This window comes from Calidris pugnax, unplaced genomic scaffold, assembly GCF_001431845.1.
Source record: "Calidris pugnax isolate Ruff unplaced genomic scaffold, ASM143184v1 scaffold15, whole genome shotgun sequence".
Lineage (NCBI taxonomy): Eukaryota > Metazoa > Chordata > Aves > Charadriiformes > Scolopacidae > Calidris > Calidris pugnax.
Genome location: NW_015090774.1, coordinates 9,168,263 through 9,183,140, shown reverse-complemented (window position 1 = coordinate 9,183,140; position 14,878 = coordinate 9,168,263). Strand labels below are relative to the sequence as shown.

Here is a 14,878-nt window from a genome sequence, read left to right as displayed (position 1 = left end):
AAAAGAGCAACGCCAATCATGCAAGAATACTCTCCCAGACAAGGTGTTTAAGGACAACAATTTCTTAGATGCTAATCTTTTTATCTTCTTTTTATCTCCTGAGAAAATCTAGAATCTTTCCACTCCTGCTAGCCTAGTATTTATGTGAACGCAGAGACCTGTCGAATAATGTTTACAGGTTTGAGCCAGGGTTAACCAGCTTTTTAGGGCAGGAACTACATCTCCGTAATGTCCTGTGTGCCTACATGAAACAGCATCTTTAAATGTCATCAAGTTCTTTCGGGCTTTGAAAAATGTTATTCACTGATATTTGGATGTGAACTTCCTGCAAAAACAGAAAAACGTACTGTAACTGCAGACTTTAATAGCACAGAGGTTTCTTCTGCTATTTAGCAATTCTATGTCTTTATGTTGTATTTATGGGTGTAATAATTCAGCTAATAAAAAGAAATTTAAAAATCAAGGGCTTTTTTTCAAAATAAATTTTGCATTACTGTATTACTCCATCTGACAAGTTGGCAACAATCTAGAAACAATAAAGGTAGGTGTATAAAATCTTCTCATTCTTAATATTAACCTGATACTGCTAAGAGGAGAATAATCCTGTCATTGAAGTGAGGATAATCCAAGATGCCCAGGTTACACAAAACACATGTACAAGCAACCATTTCCATAAAAGACACCAAGTGACTCCATTTTACTTGAGTGTTTGTAGTGACCATTGCTTGAAGACACCGGTACACTGAAAAACCAGTTGCACATTGGCTGTACATAGTAAGAATGTACTCGGTACTGATGTCATTTTCTCATGCCATCCACAGCAGTATTCGTGAGGCCAGGGCACAAAGCAAGGTTTGGATGATACATTCAGACACACAGGTGAGATTTACCAAGACAATAGACAAACTTCACATCCTCTTGAGAAACCCCCAAACCCCAATTTCCCACCACATTCTCTTTAAGGGGAATTCGCACTAAATCAGATCCTTCTCTCGGGATCTATTTTTAAATGACCAACTGGGAACTAGTATGAGGAATCTCAAAGAGGAATTTTAGCCTTCGTTGGCTTCTCAGGTGAGTGAGGAGACATTATGTTTAGTGGCAGTCAAAGCAGCACACAGTTACAAAAGTTTTCTAATTAATGGTAAGAGTTGTTGAGTTTTTGTGTTAACCTGTGAAACTACATCAAAAGACAACATCACTAGAAATCAAACATCAGTTTGCACCAATCAGTTTCATATGTCCAAACCACTGCACAAATTCTCCCTTACAAAAGGCAGTTGTGTTTACATTTGAGCCTCTCAGGCACGTGTTTGGTCATATAACATTGCAATATAACATGTATTATATAAACCTGAAAAAGGAAAGCCCCCTTATTTATACATCTGTTTAACAACTCTGGGCAGTGGTAAGAAACTTAGGGTTTTTTTGCTTTCTATGGAAAGCTGGTTTCAAATACAGGTACAAAACGAATGCTCCTTTTTTCAGCTAGCATGTTGAATAAAGTATTTCAAACTAATAATGGCCACAAAACTTGTTTTAGTGACTTCTATAAGCTAAAAAGTGGATACCATTGCTTTAGATGTTCAATCTTAGCATATTCTTTATTCCTGTCACTGGAGAGCACGTGTGTAAATACAAATTACAGCTCAAATTACATCTTAAAGTGTCTATTCTCACTGGCTATAGGAAAGCACAAACTGGTCAGTCAGTGAGCCAGCTCCTTCTACTATTATTTAACTAGAAGAAGTTTCAGAAGTACTCTCCTGCAGTTATCTGATCTGTCTTAGCTTTTCCAGTCCCCGGGACCCTCAAGGATTCTCAAAGGAAATCCTTTTCTCTCCTCCTTACCTTGTGCTCAGAGTGCAAGCCCTCAGACTCATCACCAGTTTCATAAAGGACCACTCAGACCTTTTACACGAGCCTCCTTGCAGACAACTTTCTGTCCAATTTTTGCTCTGAATCTCATCTCACTCATACCAGATATGAGTCCATAAAATAACTAACACAGTAACAATAAAATGTTGCCACAGAGTAGTCCACTATGTTTAACCTTATAAATAGTAACACTGAATTTTGCTACTGTTCTCTCTCCCAGTATTTTCCTCCCAGGCAGATCAGCAAAGCAGAACAAGAACCACCTCTTCAGAGAAAATATACAAACCTTTTCACAATGTCACACCCTGAATAAAATTAATTTTAATGCCTGTCGTTTAGCATGGATCACAGTTTGAAAACCTGAAACAGCTTTTGGGTTGGGTTTTGGTTTTTTTCTCCTTTCTTACCATCCATTACTTGTCAAGTTGCTGCTTCTCATGACAGTTATGCCAATCGCAGAAAAATAAAAACCTTACACGATATGGGAATAAACTCACCATGCTGTTCATTTTTGAAGAGGATGAACTTGCTCTCTGCTTCCGTAGGCTGTTAAGCTCTTCTGTGTTTCCATCCTTTGGTTTTATGATCAGCCGACTGCCTCCAGCAGTACCTTCTGAAGAGGATCTCAGTCGTTTCTCAACAAATCTGCCTTCTCGGTATGGACTGAAGCTGTTGGCAAGGTCAACTACAAATAGAGAGGCAATCAGCAATCATTATAGAGAATTATTCTCTACGAATTTTTTTAAGGAACATGACTTTGCTTGAAATGCTTACATTGAAGGGCAATCACATAGAAAACATTCTGTAGATAGCAGATCCTGCTTGCCTAGATAAAAGTGTCACCTGGGCCACCATTTTGCTGTTCAGCTCCCAGTGACTAGCACACTCAGCATGCTACAGTCCATGGCTCCTCATAGACTCCAGAAGGACCTCTGGTCCATCCTTTCCTTTCTCCCCTCGTTCTCAGACGCTTCCAAACCACTGTTCAGTAACATCTACCAGAGAAACTATCATTGGTCCACTGGTGCCAAAATCCAACCTGCCATATCCTGAATTACGAGGCAAGTCCAGGTTTTGTAGGGCCAGGACACAGGTTTTTCACCACTCCATAGGACATTGATTTTGGGTCCTGTTTGGCCTTCCTAGCTCAGCTCTACATCTGCACCCTCCAAACCCAGCCTGCAGTGAGCAGGCTGAATCCCAGTCCCCGACTTGTGCTAAACAATAACACATCAGAAAAGAGGAGAAAAATTACATTTTGAGGTGTTAGGGCAAATTTAGAGATGGGGAAATAAACAAGCATAAGAACACCATAAAAGTAACACAGGAAATCTCATCTTCTTTCGCCTTTTGTTGAGGGAACAGGCATTTTCTCTAAGGTTTTGCAAAAAATTCTGTATCACATAAAAATATATAAAGGTACACAAAGAAATATATGGCATATCAAGCCTGCTCATACATTAATGTCACGTTGCTGACACTATCTGTAATGGTATCAGCTATAAGACCAGCTATGGGAAAGAAAATATCCATTACCAAAGAAAACGCACAGAAGTATTTTACATTCACATCTGGTTTTAAATACTGTTTTAGCAAAACCAAATACTCAAACCAGTCTGTTTGTAACAGATATAGCTACTTATAACCATATCTTACTGAATGTCACATAAGCTTTTTCTGTATTTGTTTTATTTCATATGGCAGGATTTTATATTTTTTCAATGGTCGCTTTGTATGCTTGGCCAGTTTCTAATTTCAAATTTATTTTTTTACCACGTAAGTAAACAAGAATGCATTTTGAACAGAACTATGAAACCCCAACAATTAATCATTGACTTTTATGTAGTGCAGTATTAGCTCTAGTGTTTCTGTGAATATGAATCCCATTGACAAAAATCCTTCTACCACAGTTTCAACTTCAGTTAGCTGCCTTCCAGAAATATGTCTGGAAATATATATACAGTTGCTGATGCATGAGTTTCAAATGCCCTGTGTATTTCTAAACATCACTCTGACCTACTCCCTTGCTCTTCTGCAGTACACTCTAAAAAGTCAGATTCAGAAAAATGAGCTCATTCACAGATGAGCCAATGTTGCAAGGAAGACCAACCAAGTGTGCAGGACCAGAAACATATATAAATACAAATATTTTTTTCTCCCAATTGACTACAGTTCTGAGGCAAACAGGTCCCTTCTGGTGAAAGCTAATTTAGTGGATTAATTTGACTTTATATTGCCATTTATGTACAAGATATCCAACCAAGCCTCGCAGTGACAAATAATTCAAAAAGCAAGATTGCTTTTGATTGCTTATAATCTACATGAAATAAATGTTCAAGCAAAAAGATGGGTATGACTCCATATCAGTTTATACTCATTCATCTTCTAATACAAACACTATAAATGCAGTCTTGTTAACTCTCACAAATTTTGGCCCATTAGAGTCACAGGATCATGCAAGAAAGCCTCAGTCTTTAGCTTGGTTTGGAAAAATAAACTGTCAGAGATAAATGCCTTCTGACAGGTGTCCTTCACTCAAGGGCCTGGTGCCTTTATTCATCTGCTTCTCTATAGACTAGGATCTCTCGGCACAGCCTTCTCACTTAATCTTGTTAAGATTTCCAAATTCCTTTTCATAAGCTAAAGATCCAGTGTGAAATTCAGATGGCAATTAACTCTCTCCATTTCACTGATTACATAATGAGAACTTGCACAATGTTATTTCAGATCGAAACAGAAATTGGTTCTCTCATCCTCCGCCATAGAAGCTACCCTGTAACATCAGTTAAATAGAGCAAGCAAGAGTCAGGAAATTTCAAACCCCAGATCAATAGAAGATAAACTGTGTTATTCTTCACAGCCAGACTAAAAGAAAGTTTATTTCCCTGGCGATGTTTCCATCTCAAACAATGCAATTCTTTAGCTCAAGTCCAAAGCAGACATGCCTCAAAAATCCCAGCTTCAGCCTTCAACATGAGGCAAGAATCAATACTATCTTTCTTAATTCCTTTTCCACCACAGGAAAGCATAGCTATGAACAGTGCTGATGGGTGTTAGCAAACAGTAAAACGTGAACTCAAAAAATAATAGACTTTTTGTTTCCTTCCTACAGTTTTGTGAAGGGCGCACAATTCGTAACTGTTGAACTTCCTAGCTAGCACTGGCAACTCTACAAAAACACTTTATGACCAAACAATTCTTACAGAAGAACTAAGGCCAAAAACCCAACCAAATGAAAAGACCATGACACATACCTTTAGAACGGTTTGTTTCATAACACTGTGGTGTTTTAAAGGACTGAGGTTCAGAACATGAAACAATCTTAGATTCCATTAGAGGCGTTGTCTCTCTTGTGTGCTTGGACGGCGTGCTTCCATCTCTGTCCCTACTCAACCCCTGTGCCTTTGGAGAGCGTATCACTGGTTCTTCTCTGCGTTGTAACGCAAAGGTTTCTAAATGTGCATTTGCCGAGTTAATTTCTCCTATGTGCCTGGCGTCATTAATATGTAGTTCATTGGCTTGCAACAATGATTGATTAGCAGCTGAGGTTTTGAATAAGGTATTAGATTCAACGCTAGACAAGCTCGTGTGTCTCACAGGAGATACACCTGCAGAAGAATGCCCAGTACTTTCCACAACATCCATTTCCCTCGCAGGAGCAGCAGCAGGATTAAAGAATATCTGAGAGGTAGAGACATTATGGCCAAAATCCTCTGCGAGTGCCCCCCCAGTCCCATTGCTGGCCAGAGCATCAACCTCTGAAACAGAATCCTCCGTCAGGGCAACAAAGTCGGAGGGGGTCTGGGCAGCCGTGAGGTCAGCTGAGAGCAGCGGGGACTGCAAGGAGCTTCCCAGGCACTCTGTCGTCTCGGCCGAACACGGAGGAGAGGACTTGGCGATGGCAGGATCACTTTCCCCATACGACTTAAACTCCAGCAGGCACCTGGGCTGCTGCACAGAGGAAACTGACTGACTCTCTGGAACCGGTTTGGAAAATTTGTAGTGCGACGAGAAAGATTTAGGGAGAAGTTTTCGTGTGGATTGTTTGACAGAGTATCGGCTCTGCTCCTCTGCAAAGCCTGAATCATCACCCTCATTCTTCCCGGAGCTTATGCAATTTATAAAGACATTCTTATTAGCTGAGGGCTCTTTTCCCCTTTCAAAATCATCCGTCAAAGACCTTGTTATCTTCTTGCTACGTGAGCTGCCAAAGCCAACCGAATGCCTTCCTCTGCTTTTAATGTGTTCCTCTAAACTCAGTTTTTGAAAAGTGCTGAGAGAGGACTGGGCACCATTTGAGATGTTAACGTTTTGACTAGCTGGGTCAGGCTTCTGCTCACTCCCCTTCTTGTGATGGAAGCTGATAGAAGGAGTTCGGAAAATACTCCGGCGCTTGCCTGTGCTCCCTGAGCTGGAGTTAGTGCTGGATGGAGAGGAGGTGTGGACACCAATGGCATTAGCAGAAGAAGGTGAGGAAGGGAGGGAGTCGTGTCTCCGGCTAATGCTTCTCCTGAATATTGGCAACCGAGATACTAGAGTCGATCGTCTGGATCCTGAGTCCCCCATCAGGGCACAAAGTGTCCGTGGCTCTTCCCAACCAACAAACTAACCTGGGATGAGAAAAAACAAACAAACAAACAAATCAGTCAAAGTCCACTTAAATATGCTTTAAGTCAGCCTAAATACATAAGATGCTAACATCAATGTTATGTACAGCTGCAAGTTGTTGTGCATGCATTACTGAAGATTTTTAGAATTTCAAAGCAGTGTTCAATAGGCAGCGCTGTAAACCTAGCAGCTAAGCAAACATGTGGCTAAAAACATTCCACGTATGAGAGATAGAGTATTATATATGATATATTACACAATGGAGATCGCATTGGGTAACTATGGAAAATCTACACACCAAAAGATATACAAAAACATCACTCCAACGTCCTTCTTTTTGTAAATTCTTGGGGCAAGCCCTCTTATAAATTGTAAGCTCTCTTAAGAGATGCTTGATTTTTCATGATTTTGCAAGAAAGAAGAGGATATAAGTTTCCCAATCTTCACTGAACTTTCAGCTGGATTTTTAATTCCATTATTTCCTATTCTGCTAAAGGCTGTATGTGTCACCTTATAGCAGAGAAAATGCTGGCATTGCAGTCAAGCTAAAAAATGCACCACCAAAAATTCTTCCTAAGGAACTATGAATTCTAGGAATTTACTGTCAAAATATGGGATCATGTTTCTAGATTTGAACTTCAGCGTTTCCTTTGAACACTTCTCTGAAATCCTCTTGTAGCCTACTTGCTTATAATTAGCTATTTTTGCAGGGGTTTTTTTAAATTAGTGAAAAGTGTTCCATACACAGACACTTGGCACTTTTTATAAATATTTAAGCAATAAAAACCTATTTTGATCAGCACAGCAGATGTACTAGAAGAAAATTAATCTTTATGAAATATATACCAGTTCTATCTCCTTCTTGTTCTCATTATAATAAACTACTGCTATGAGAGACAGGACCACAAAGGGAGCAATAAAAACATGTGATATATAATCACAAGAACAAGAGAGGCTGTAAGTATAATGCCTGATGCAACTTCGTGAGCTGCAAGTATTCAGCACATAGGAATAAACATCAAGTAATTTATCTAAACAATGTTTATATGTCAAGTGCAAAACCAAATTAATTCATCTAATGAGCAATTTAATATGCGTTATGTGGCTACAACAAATATCTGTGAACTATATATATTTATACAGTGTGTGTATATATACACACATATATCTAAATAAAAATGGGAACAGAATACTTAAGGAGTAATAAAACTATATCTATGTTATATTACTGTGAAAGAAAGGGTAAAAAGTAAGTTCAGAGACTATTTCTGACTATACATTGGACTGTACTGTCTGCACTGTTAACATTTTTTCTTAAAAAGCTACTACAGCTCCAGGCTGAACACGCACTGCCAAGCAGCCACCATATTCTTAAGTACCAGAAATCAATAAGCAATTTTGTAGCTTAAGATGAAAGAAACAGCTTGGGAACCGTCACTTACTCCTAGCAGCCATTGGTGATCTCTGACCGAGACAATACTCTCAGGTCCCGCAATTGAAACCCAAATTTGAATTCAGTCTGATTGCAACAGAACTTATGGTACAGGCACACACACAGGTCATCAGATACTCTTTATATCCACCAAACTGATGCAGAGATGGTTGTTCCATTTCACTGACATGTAAGGTAGTCTGCATTTACACCACTGGAAGAGCAAAAGCAGAGACAACAGCACAGAGGAGCTGAGGCCCTAGGAACTCACAGAGGGGCATATAGCGTCTACCAGCTTCTTCATCTGCCCACAATTCAGCCTTCTGAAAGTGTGCTTTGGAACACTGCATACAACCTCCTCCACCTCTCCCATACAAACCTCTCGGTTCTTTAACCACTTCCACACCTATTAGATCAGGGCTTTTTTTTTTTTTGCTTTTGTGAACGCATACATACAGACATGGCTGGAGAGCTGCCGGGCAGAAAAGGACCTGGGGGTGTTGGTCAACAGTCGGCTGAATATGAGCCGGCAGTGTGCCCAGGTGGCCAAGAAGGCCAACAGCATCCTGGCCTGTATCAGGAACAGCGTGGACCTGAAAGGAGGGTGTAGAGAGATGGGGGTCGGTCTCTTTTCTCAAGTCACAGGCAACAGGACAATAGGAAACGGCCTCAAGTTGCACCAGGGGAGGTTCAGGCTGGATATTAGGAAAAATTTTTGCACTGAAAGGGTTATCAGACATTGGAATGGGCTGCCCTGGGAAATGGTTGAGGCACCATCCCTGGAGGTGTTCAAAAGATGGGTTGATGTAGTGCTGGGAGGTATGGTTTAGTGATTGATGCTCCTTGTTTGTTGTATGGGTGTCTATTTTTGTCAGTTAGGTTGACGGTTGGACAAGATGATCTTTAAGGTCGCTTCCAACCTAGAAGATTCTGTGATTCTGTATGAACATGTACGTATACACAACACAAGATTATTTAGAGATTATAAGGGTTCTTCCTTCCATTTTAAGGAGACATATAACTGCTGAAAAAAGACTTTAGAATGCAGTTTTGTAACAGCAGCAGATGAGCAAAATATTTTTAAAATACATTAAATCTGTATAGGCATTTTATGCTCAGGCAAAACATTTGCTCCCATCATTCACTCTCCTGCCCACACCTTAATTGTCAGTTCACGGGAGAACAAACCATCCTGGTTTATAATTATGAAATTCTCCAAGTTGAGAGCAGAAAGAAGCAGAAAGCTGAGCAAAAAGCACATATTGTAACTTTCCCTGGAGGTTCCACAAAGGCTGTGTCTAAGTCATAATAGAGATTATTCCTAATAACTGGCCTGCGAATATACACTGCTTTAAGCTTTCCAGATGGTAACAATTTTTAATAGAATACATGGCCTCTAACTGCAGATAAGAAACTGACACTTATTCATTCATTCTTCCTTCTTTGCCTTTTGTAGGAAGAGCACAAATAACATGTCAACATTTCTCTTATTGTCTAAGCAGCATAAATCCTTACCCATAAACTAATTAAAACATACTGTTCTTTCTAGGTTTACAATAGCTATCAGAGGACATTTCTCAAAACACACACATCCATGTATATATGCATATACAAATGTTTCTGTGCATATAGAGTTTGAATACTTTGACTACTGTGACTATCTTATTAGTAGCTTGAATATTATTTACATATACCATTTATTTTCTATAGATACATTTTGCAATGTAAAAGTGCTGAAGTTTAGCACTGAGTTGAAGTGACAATTCTACTTGCAACAGGAAAAAGTAACATGTATTTCAAGATAATAATAATAATAATTCAGATATTAATGAAATAATATCTTTCATTAATTTTTTCACATATTGCAGAGGAGTTATAAACTGCCATATATGTTCTATTATGAACAGAATGGAAGGTGTTTCCTTTCAGTCTCAACCTCTAACATAATTACATGTGCTTATCACTTCATAGCAGTAACCCTTACAGACTGAAATTCACTCCAGCTATCTGTTCTCTGCAAAACCACTAATTTTCTATATCCAACATCCTCATCCCTACTGGCATCATTCTTACAGGCTGCAACAGAGGGAAAAGAAAACTACAACAAAAGACACCTTTGTAATGGTATTATGCCATTCCAGATGACCCTCTATACTCCAAACAATTCTGATCCTACACAGTCAATCTCGGACCTAATACAAAGCTCCAAGTATCTTAAAAGAAATTATTGGGTCTTCAGAAAACTAGCAAGAACTCATATAAACAAGAAGAATCAAGGAAAAGTGAGAGTCTAGAGGAAGTCTTTCAATTAGATCAGGCTCCTTGTTTAGGACAAAATATGTTTTGCAAGATTATCACATCATGTGAACAGTCAACATATAGCCTACACGGTATTCTGTATGGAAGTCTGAATCTTGGTCAAATAGACAAACCATTGCCTTGTAATACTTTAATTCTAAAATCCAGCTACTGCTGAAACTGAAGTGCGTACTCAGTGCTGCAGCAGACAGACATTCAAATTTTCCTTTTTATGGAATGGATTTTTGATGAACCTTTTTGCATCTGGTATCACACAAGACAAAGTTTGATATACCGAAGAAATAAGTAAACTATCTCGAAAACATTTAATTGCAGCCAGAGTAACAGTGAATGATCTTCCTCAAGAGCTTTGCTACAGCTCATGGTTTCTGAGCTCCTGTGCTGAAACCAATGCAAATGAAAACCAGGCGAAGTGCAAACAAAACATTTTCCCTCTTATTAGCAATTTAAAAAGTTAATAAAATGGGAATAGTTTCCTTCCACATCGGTCTGCACCAAGACGCTGCAAAATGCAAATATATCTCAAATTACAGAATCACAGAATATCCATGGCTGGAAGGGACCTTTGAGATTATTGAGTCCACCCACAAAAACAAACAAACAAAAAAAAAAACAACCCAGAAGAAAACCCACACAATCACAAACTAGCACACACACACACCACAGCCACCCACAGGCAGACAATAACCAACAATCTTGGGCACTAGAGCATGCCCCGAAGTGCCACATCTACACGTTTCTTAAATACCTCCAGGGATGGTGACTCCACCACCTCCCTGGGCAGGCTGTTCCAGTGCCTGACCACCCTCTCAGTAAAGTAATTCTTCCTAATATCTAATCTAAACCTCCCCTGCCCCAACTTGAGACCATTTCCTCTGGTCCTGTCGTTATTCCTTTGGGAGAAGAGGCCAACACCCACCTCTCTACACCCTCCTTTCAGGTAGTTGTAGAGGGCAATGAGGTCTCCCCTCAGCCTCCTCTTCTCCAAACTAAACATGCCCAGTTCCCTCAGCCTCTCCTCATAGGACTTGTTCTCCAGACCCCTCACCAGCTTGGTGGCTCTCCTCTGGACACGCTCCAGCACCTCAATGTCCTTCCTGTAGTGAGGGGCCCAGAACTGAACACAGCACTCGAGGTGAGGCCTCACCAGTGCCTCACAGAGTACAGAGGCACAATGTCTTCCCTACTCCTGCTGGCCACGCTATTCCTGACACAGGCCAGGATGCTGTTGGCCTTCTTGGCCACCTGGGCACACTGCTGGCTCACGTTAAGCCAGCTGTCCACCAACACTCCCAGGTCCTTTTCTGCTGGGCAGCTTTCCAGCTGCTCTTCCCCAAGCCTGTAGCACTGCATGGGCTTGTTGTGACCAAAATGCGGGACCCGGCACTTGGCCTTATTAAACCTCATCCCATTGGCCCTGGCCCATTGATCCAACCTGTCCAGATCCCTCTGTAGAGCCTTCTGACCCTCAAGCAGATCAACATTCCCACCTAGTTTGGTGTCATCTGCAAACTTACTGGAGGTGCACTCAATCCCCTTTATCTAGATCATCAATAAAAATATTGAACAAGACTAGCCCCAGAACCGAGCCCTAAGGGACACCACTGGTAACTGGCTGCCAACTGGATTTCACCCCATTAATCACAACTCTCTGGGCACAGCCAACCAGCCAGTTTTTTACCCAGTGAAAAGTACACTTGTCTATGCCATGATTCACCAGCTTCTCCAGGAGAATGTTGTGATGGACGGTGTCAAAGGCCTTACCAAAATCCAGCTAGACAATGTCCACAGCCTTCTCTGCATCAAGAAGGCAGGTCACATGGTCATAGAAAGAGATCAAGTTGGTCAAGCAGGACCTCCCTTTCATAAACCCATGCTGGCTGGCCCTGATCCCTTGGCTGTCCTGCACTTGCCGTGAGAGCTCACTCAAGAATTAATCTCAAAAATATCTTCAAGTCATGTAAAATATAGAGGCCAAGTTTTTTATACATGGGGCTTATTCTTTCCACACAGGAGAACTTTGGAAGAGCCATCCAGCTACAAAATATTAGGCCTTTATCTTGCTTATAGGAGCTGCATGAGTATGAAATACAAAATGAACAGTGTAAGAATTAATAGATCAAGCTCAGTATTTTATATATTACTGTATCTTGTCAAAAGAAACAAATCACCTAACTTTCAGATAGTGAACGCAACAGCAGAAAAAGACCCACAAGTGTTAAAACAGGTAAAATCGTCAAAATATTACACCAATGTCTCCAGAGAAAATACTGCATCAATCCACCAGCTGAAAAATATAACCCAGTGTTTCTTATTTCAGCTTCTGCCAAGCAGTTATTCACACGACTGTGCCAGAATGCAGTGCATTCAATGAAGAGTAACTCTCGCTGGTGGCTTTCTACTCCAGTAGATGGAGCCGTGGATCTACTTTTTCATTGACTGCAACCATGAAAAGCAACAGTCAGTGCCTTTTACATTTTTCATTGCCTTTGGGGCAAAATTTAGGACTTGAAATTATTTGTGAATTTTACCATTATCATAATTACGTGTACATACCAAAAGCCAATATATGTTTATTCAACAGAGGACTGTAGTGCATAGGCCAGAACAAACACTCTCTTTATAAATAACCAACCTGCTGCTATCCCTCAACACTCTTTAAACAAAGATTTCCTAAAGACGTCCTCCTTGAAGATGCACATAGTAAAAACATCAAACAATATCTTCCACGCAAAGAACTAAAACTGTATGAGCTATCTAAGTTTAAATTGGGAGATGACATGAGACACAGCTGAAAGACCCCAACCTTAAATCAAAGAGCAGAACATCAATGCTCATCTGCTCCCTACCTCTCTCTCTTCTATGCTCTCCACACAGCAGTGTGATTTTCAGTCTGCAGTCATCATTAAGGAAGATGACACATTTTGTTTAATGCTTTAAATAAGGAATCATATAATAAAGCAAAACATACAGGACTAACACGTAAATCGTAGACTGTGAACACATCCCATCCCTCATGTGAGCAATACCATATGGCAGGAGGCAAAGACTATGTGATAGACAGTCTCTACAGATAAGCTGGCTCCAGACTTACACAGAATTTAAATTTACCCCAGGGTACTACAAATACCCACAAAAACATACAAAAATAAATATTTTTAATTGCTGGTGAGTCAACAGAAGTCCTAATGCAGCTCATCCACTTGTAAGGAACAGTCCTTTAGCCCAATGGTTAACTTCGTAGCCTGTGGCTCCCACCCAAACTATTAAAATTCCATCATTCAGATTCCAGCACTATATTGTCCTCAGCATTTAAGCACTGCCATCTTCATTATTGCTCCAATTTAATTACAGTATTATTTGTCTCTCTAGTACATTTGTGACTTGTTTTTATTTGCATAGCTCCCAGAGGTCACTATGTGTGAGCAAACCTGTACACAAGGAGACCATAAGATCCTAAAAAAGCCATTAAAATATTATTTTACATTTAAAACAAAAGCAAACAAACACACACCTGCATATAAATAATTTGGGGTTTAGTTGTTATCAAGGATCATGTAACTGGATTAATAGGGCCTTATTGAAAATACTAGTACAGCCAAACACCTGTACAATAGAAGACACTAGCCAAGACGGGTCAGATTGTTGGTACTGAAGCAACTTGTTTCTGCAAACAAAATGAGCAAATTCCTTCCTAGTACATAAAAATTCCATTTGCTATCATGAATAACACTTTTCTACTTTTCTTTCCTTGTACATGGTTCAGAGCTCAAGAATGTATTTTGTGAAACAGCAGCCACAGCCGTATCCTCAGGGTGAAATTTTATAAGCTACTAGCATGTCTGCACTTGCTTCGAGTTTATTTTTTTTCAACAGTTTTTATAAACAAAAGAAGAACACCCAACACAAGGAGACAGAACTTTAAAAAGTTATGTGTGTCTACATATGCACACACATACAACTCCACACACTTTTTCCCCTCTGTACTGAAAACTCACTGGGCAAAATAGCTTTTATATATGTGGAAGTAGCTTTTATTTGTCTGGGAAAAAAAGAACACAGAATCCAAGCACTGAGGTATTGTAAGGCAAGACATGAGATTTCTTTCAGTTTCCTGTGTCCTGCAGCTCATGCTATCTTTATTTTTGATTGCTCCCATGCTTTCAGGAAACAAAAGAGGAAGATGGCAGATAAATTTGCAATGAATATATTTGAAGCCACACACACGTCAAAACCTCATCTCCCATTTTGACTGGTGAAGACAGTCTCTCCCAGGTGAAGACAGCTATTTTATAAGTGCATGACCGCTATGCCCAGTTCTGCTATGAAATTAGAAGCATAAAAAGCATTCAAAGAAGAAAACTGGAAATAATTTATCTATATATCTTCTTTTGACTTTAAATTAGCCAGAAGGCAAACGTTAGCATGAGACAGGTCACAGGAGACACATTCTTCCATTCATTATCACTGGGTATGTAAATTTGTCCCATTTGTACCAGGTGAACTGCGGGTTTACTAAAGGGAAACAGATCTCTAGAAACCTAGAGGCCACAGTTCTCTCCTACCTACATTTAAATCATCCCCTAATTCATATGCCTGTGTATCACACCAAAGGTTATCCAAAGCATTTCAGTATAATAT

The 14,878-nt window shown here is 39.9% G+C and overlaps 1 protein-coding gene across 2 annotated transcripts in view; it reads right to left on the bottom strand.

Annotated features, from left to right (window-relative positions):
* The window catches only part of CCSER1 (coiled-coil serine rich protein 1), a 690,045-nt gene that overhangs the window by 614,129 nt on the left and 61,038 nt on the right, over positions 1-14,878 (bottom strand). The window contains exons 1-3 of one of the 2 annotated variants that reach the window (XM_014943384.1): positions 7,929-7,988; positions 5,133-6,488; positions 2,376-2,563 (exon numbers count right to left, since the gene is read on the bottom strand). In XM_014943384.1, coding sequence (XP_014798870.1) covers positions 2,376-2,563; positions 5,133-6,444 — 1,500 coding nt within the window. In that variant the 5' untranslated portion in view covers positions 6,445-6,488; positions 7,929-7,988. Of the gene's footprint in view, positions 1-2,375; positions 2,564-5,132; positions 6,489-7,928; positions 7,989-14,878 lie in introns of those variants that run through there. The other variant, XM_014943378.1, reaches the window with a different exon arrangement.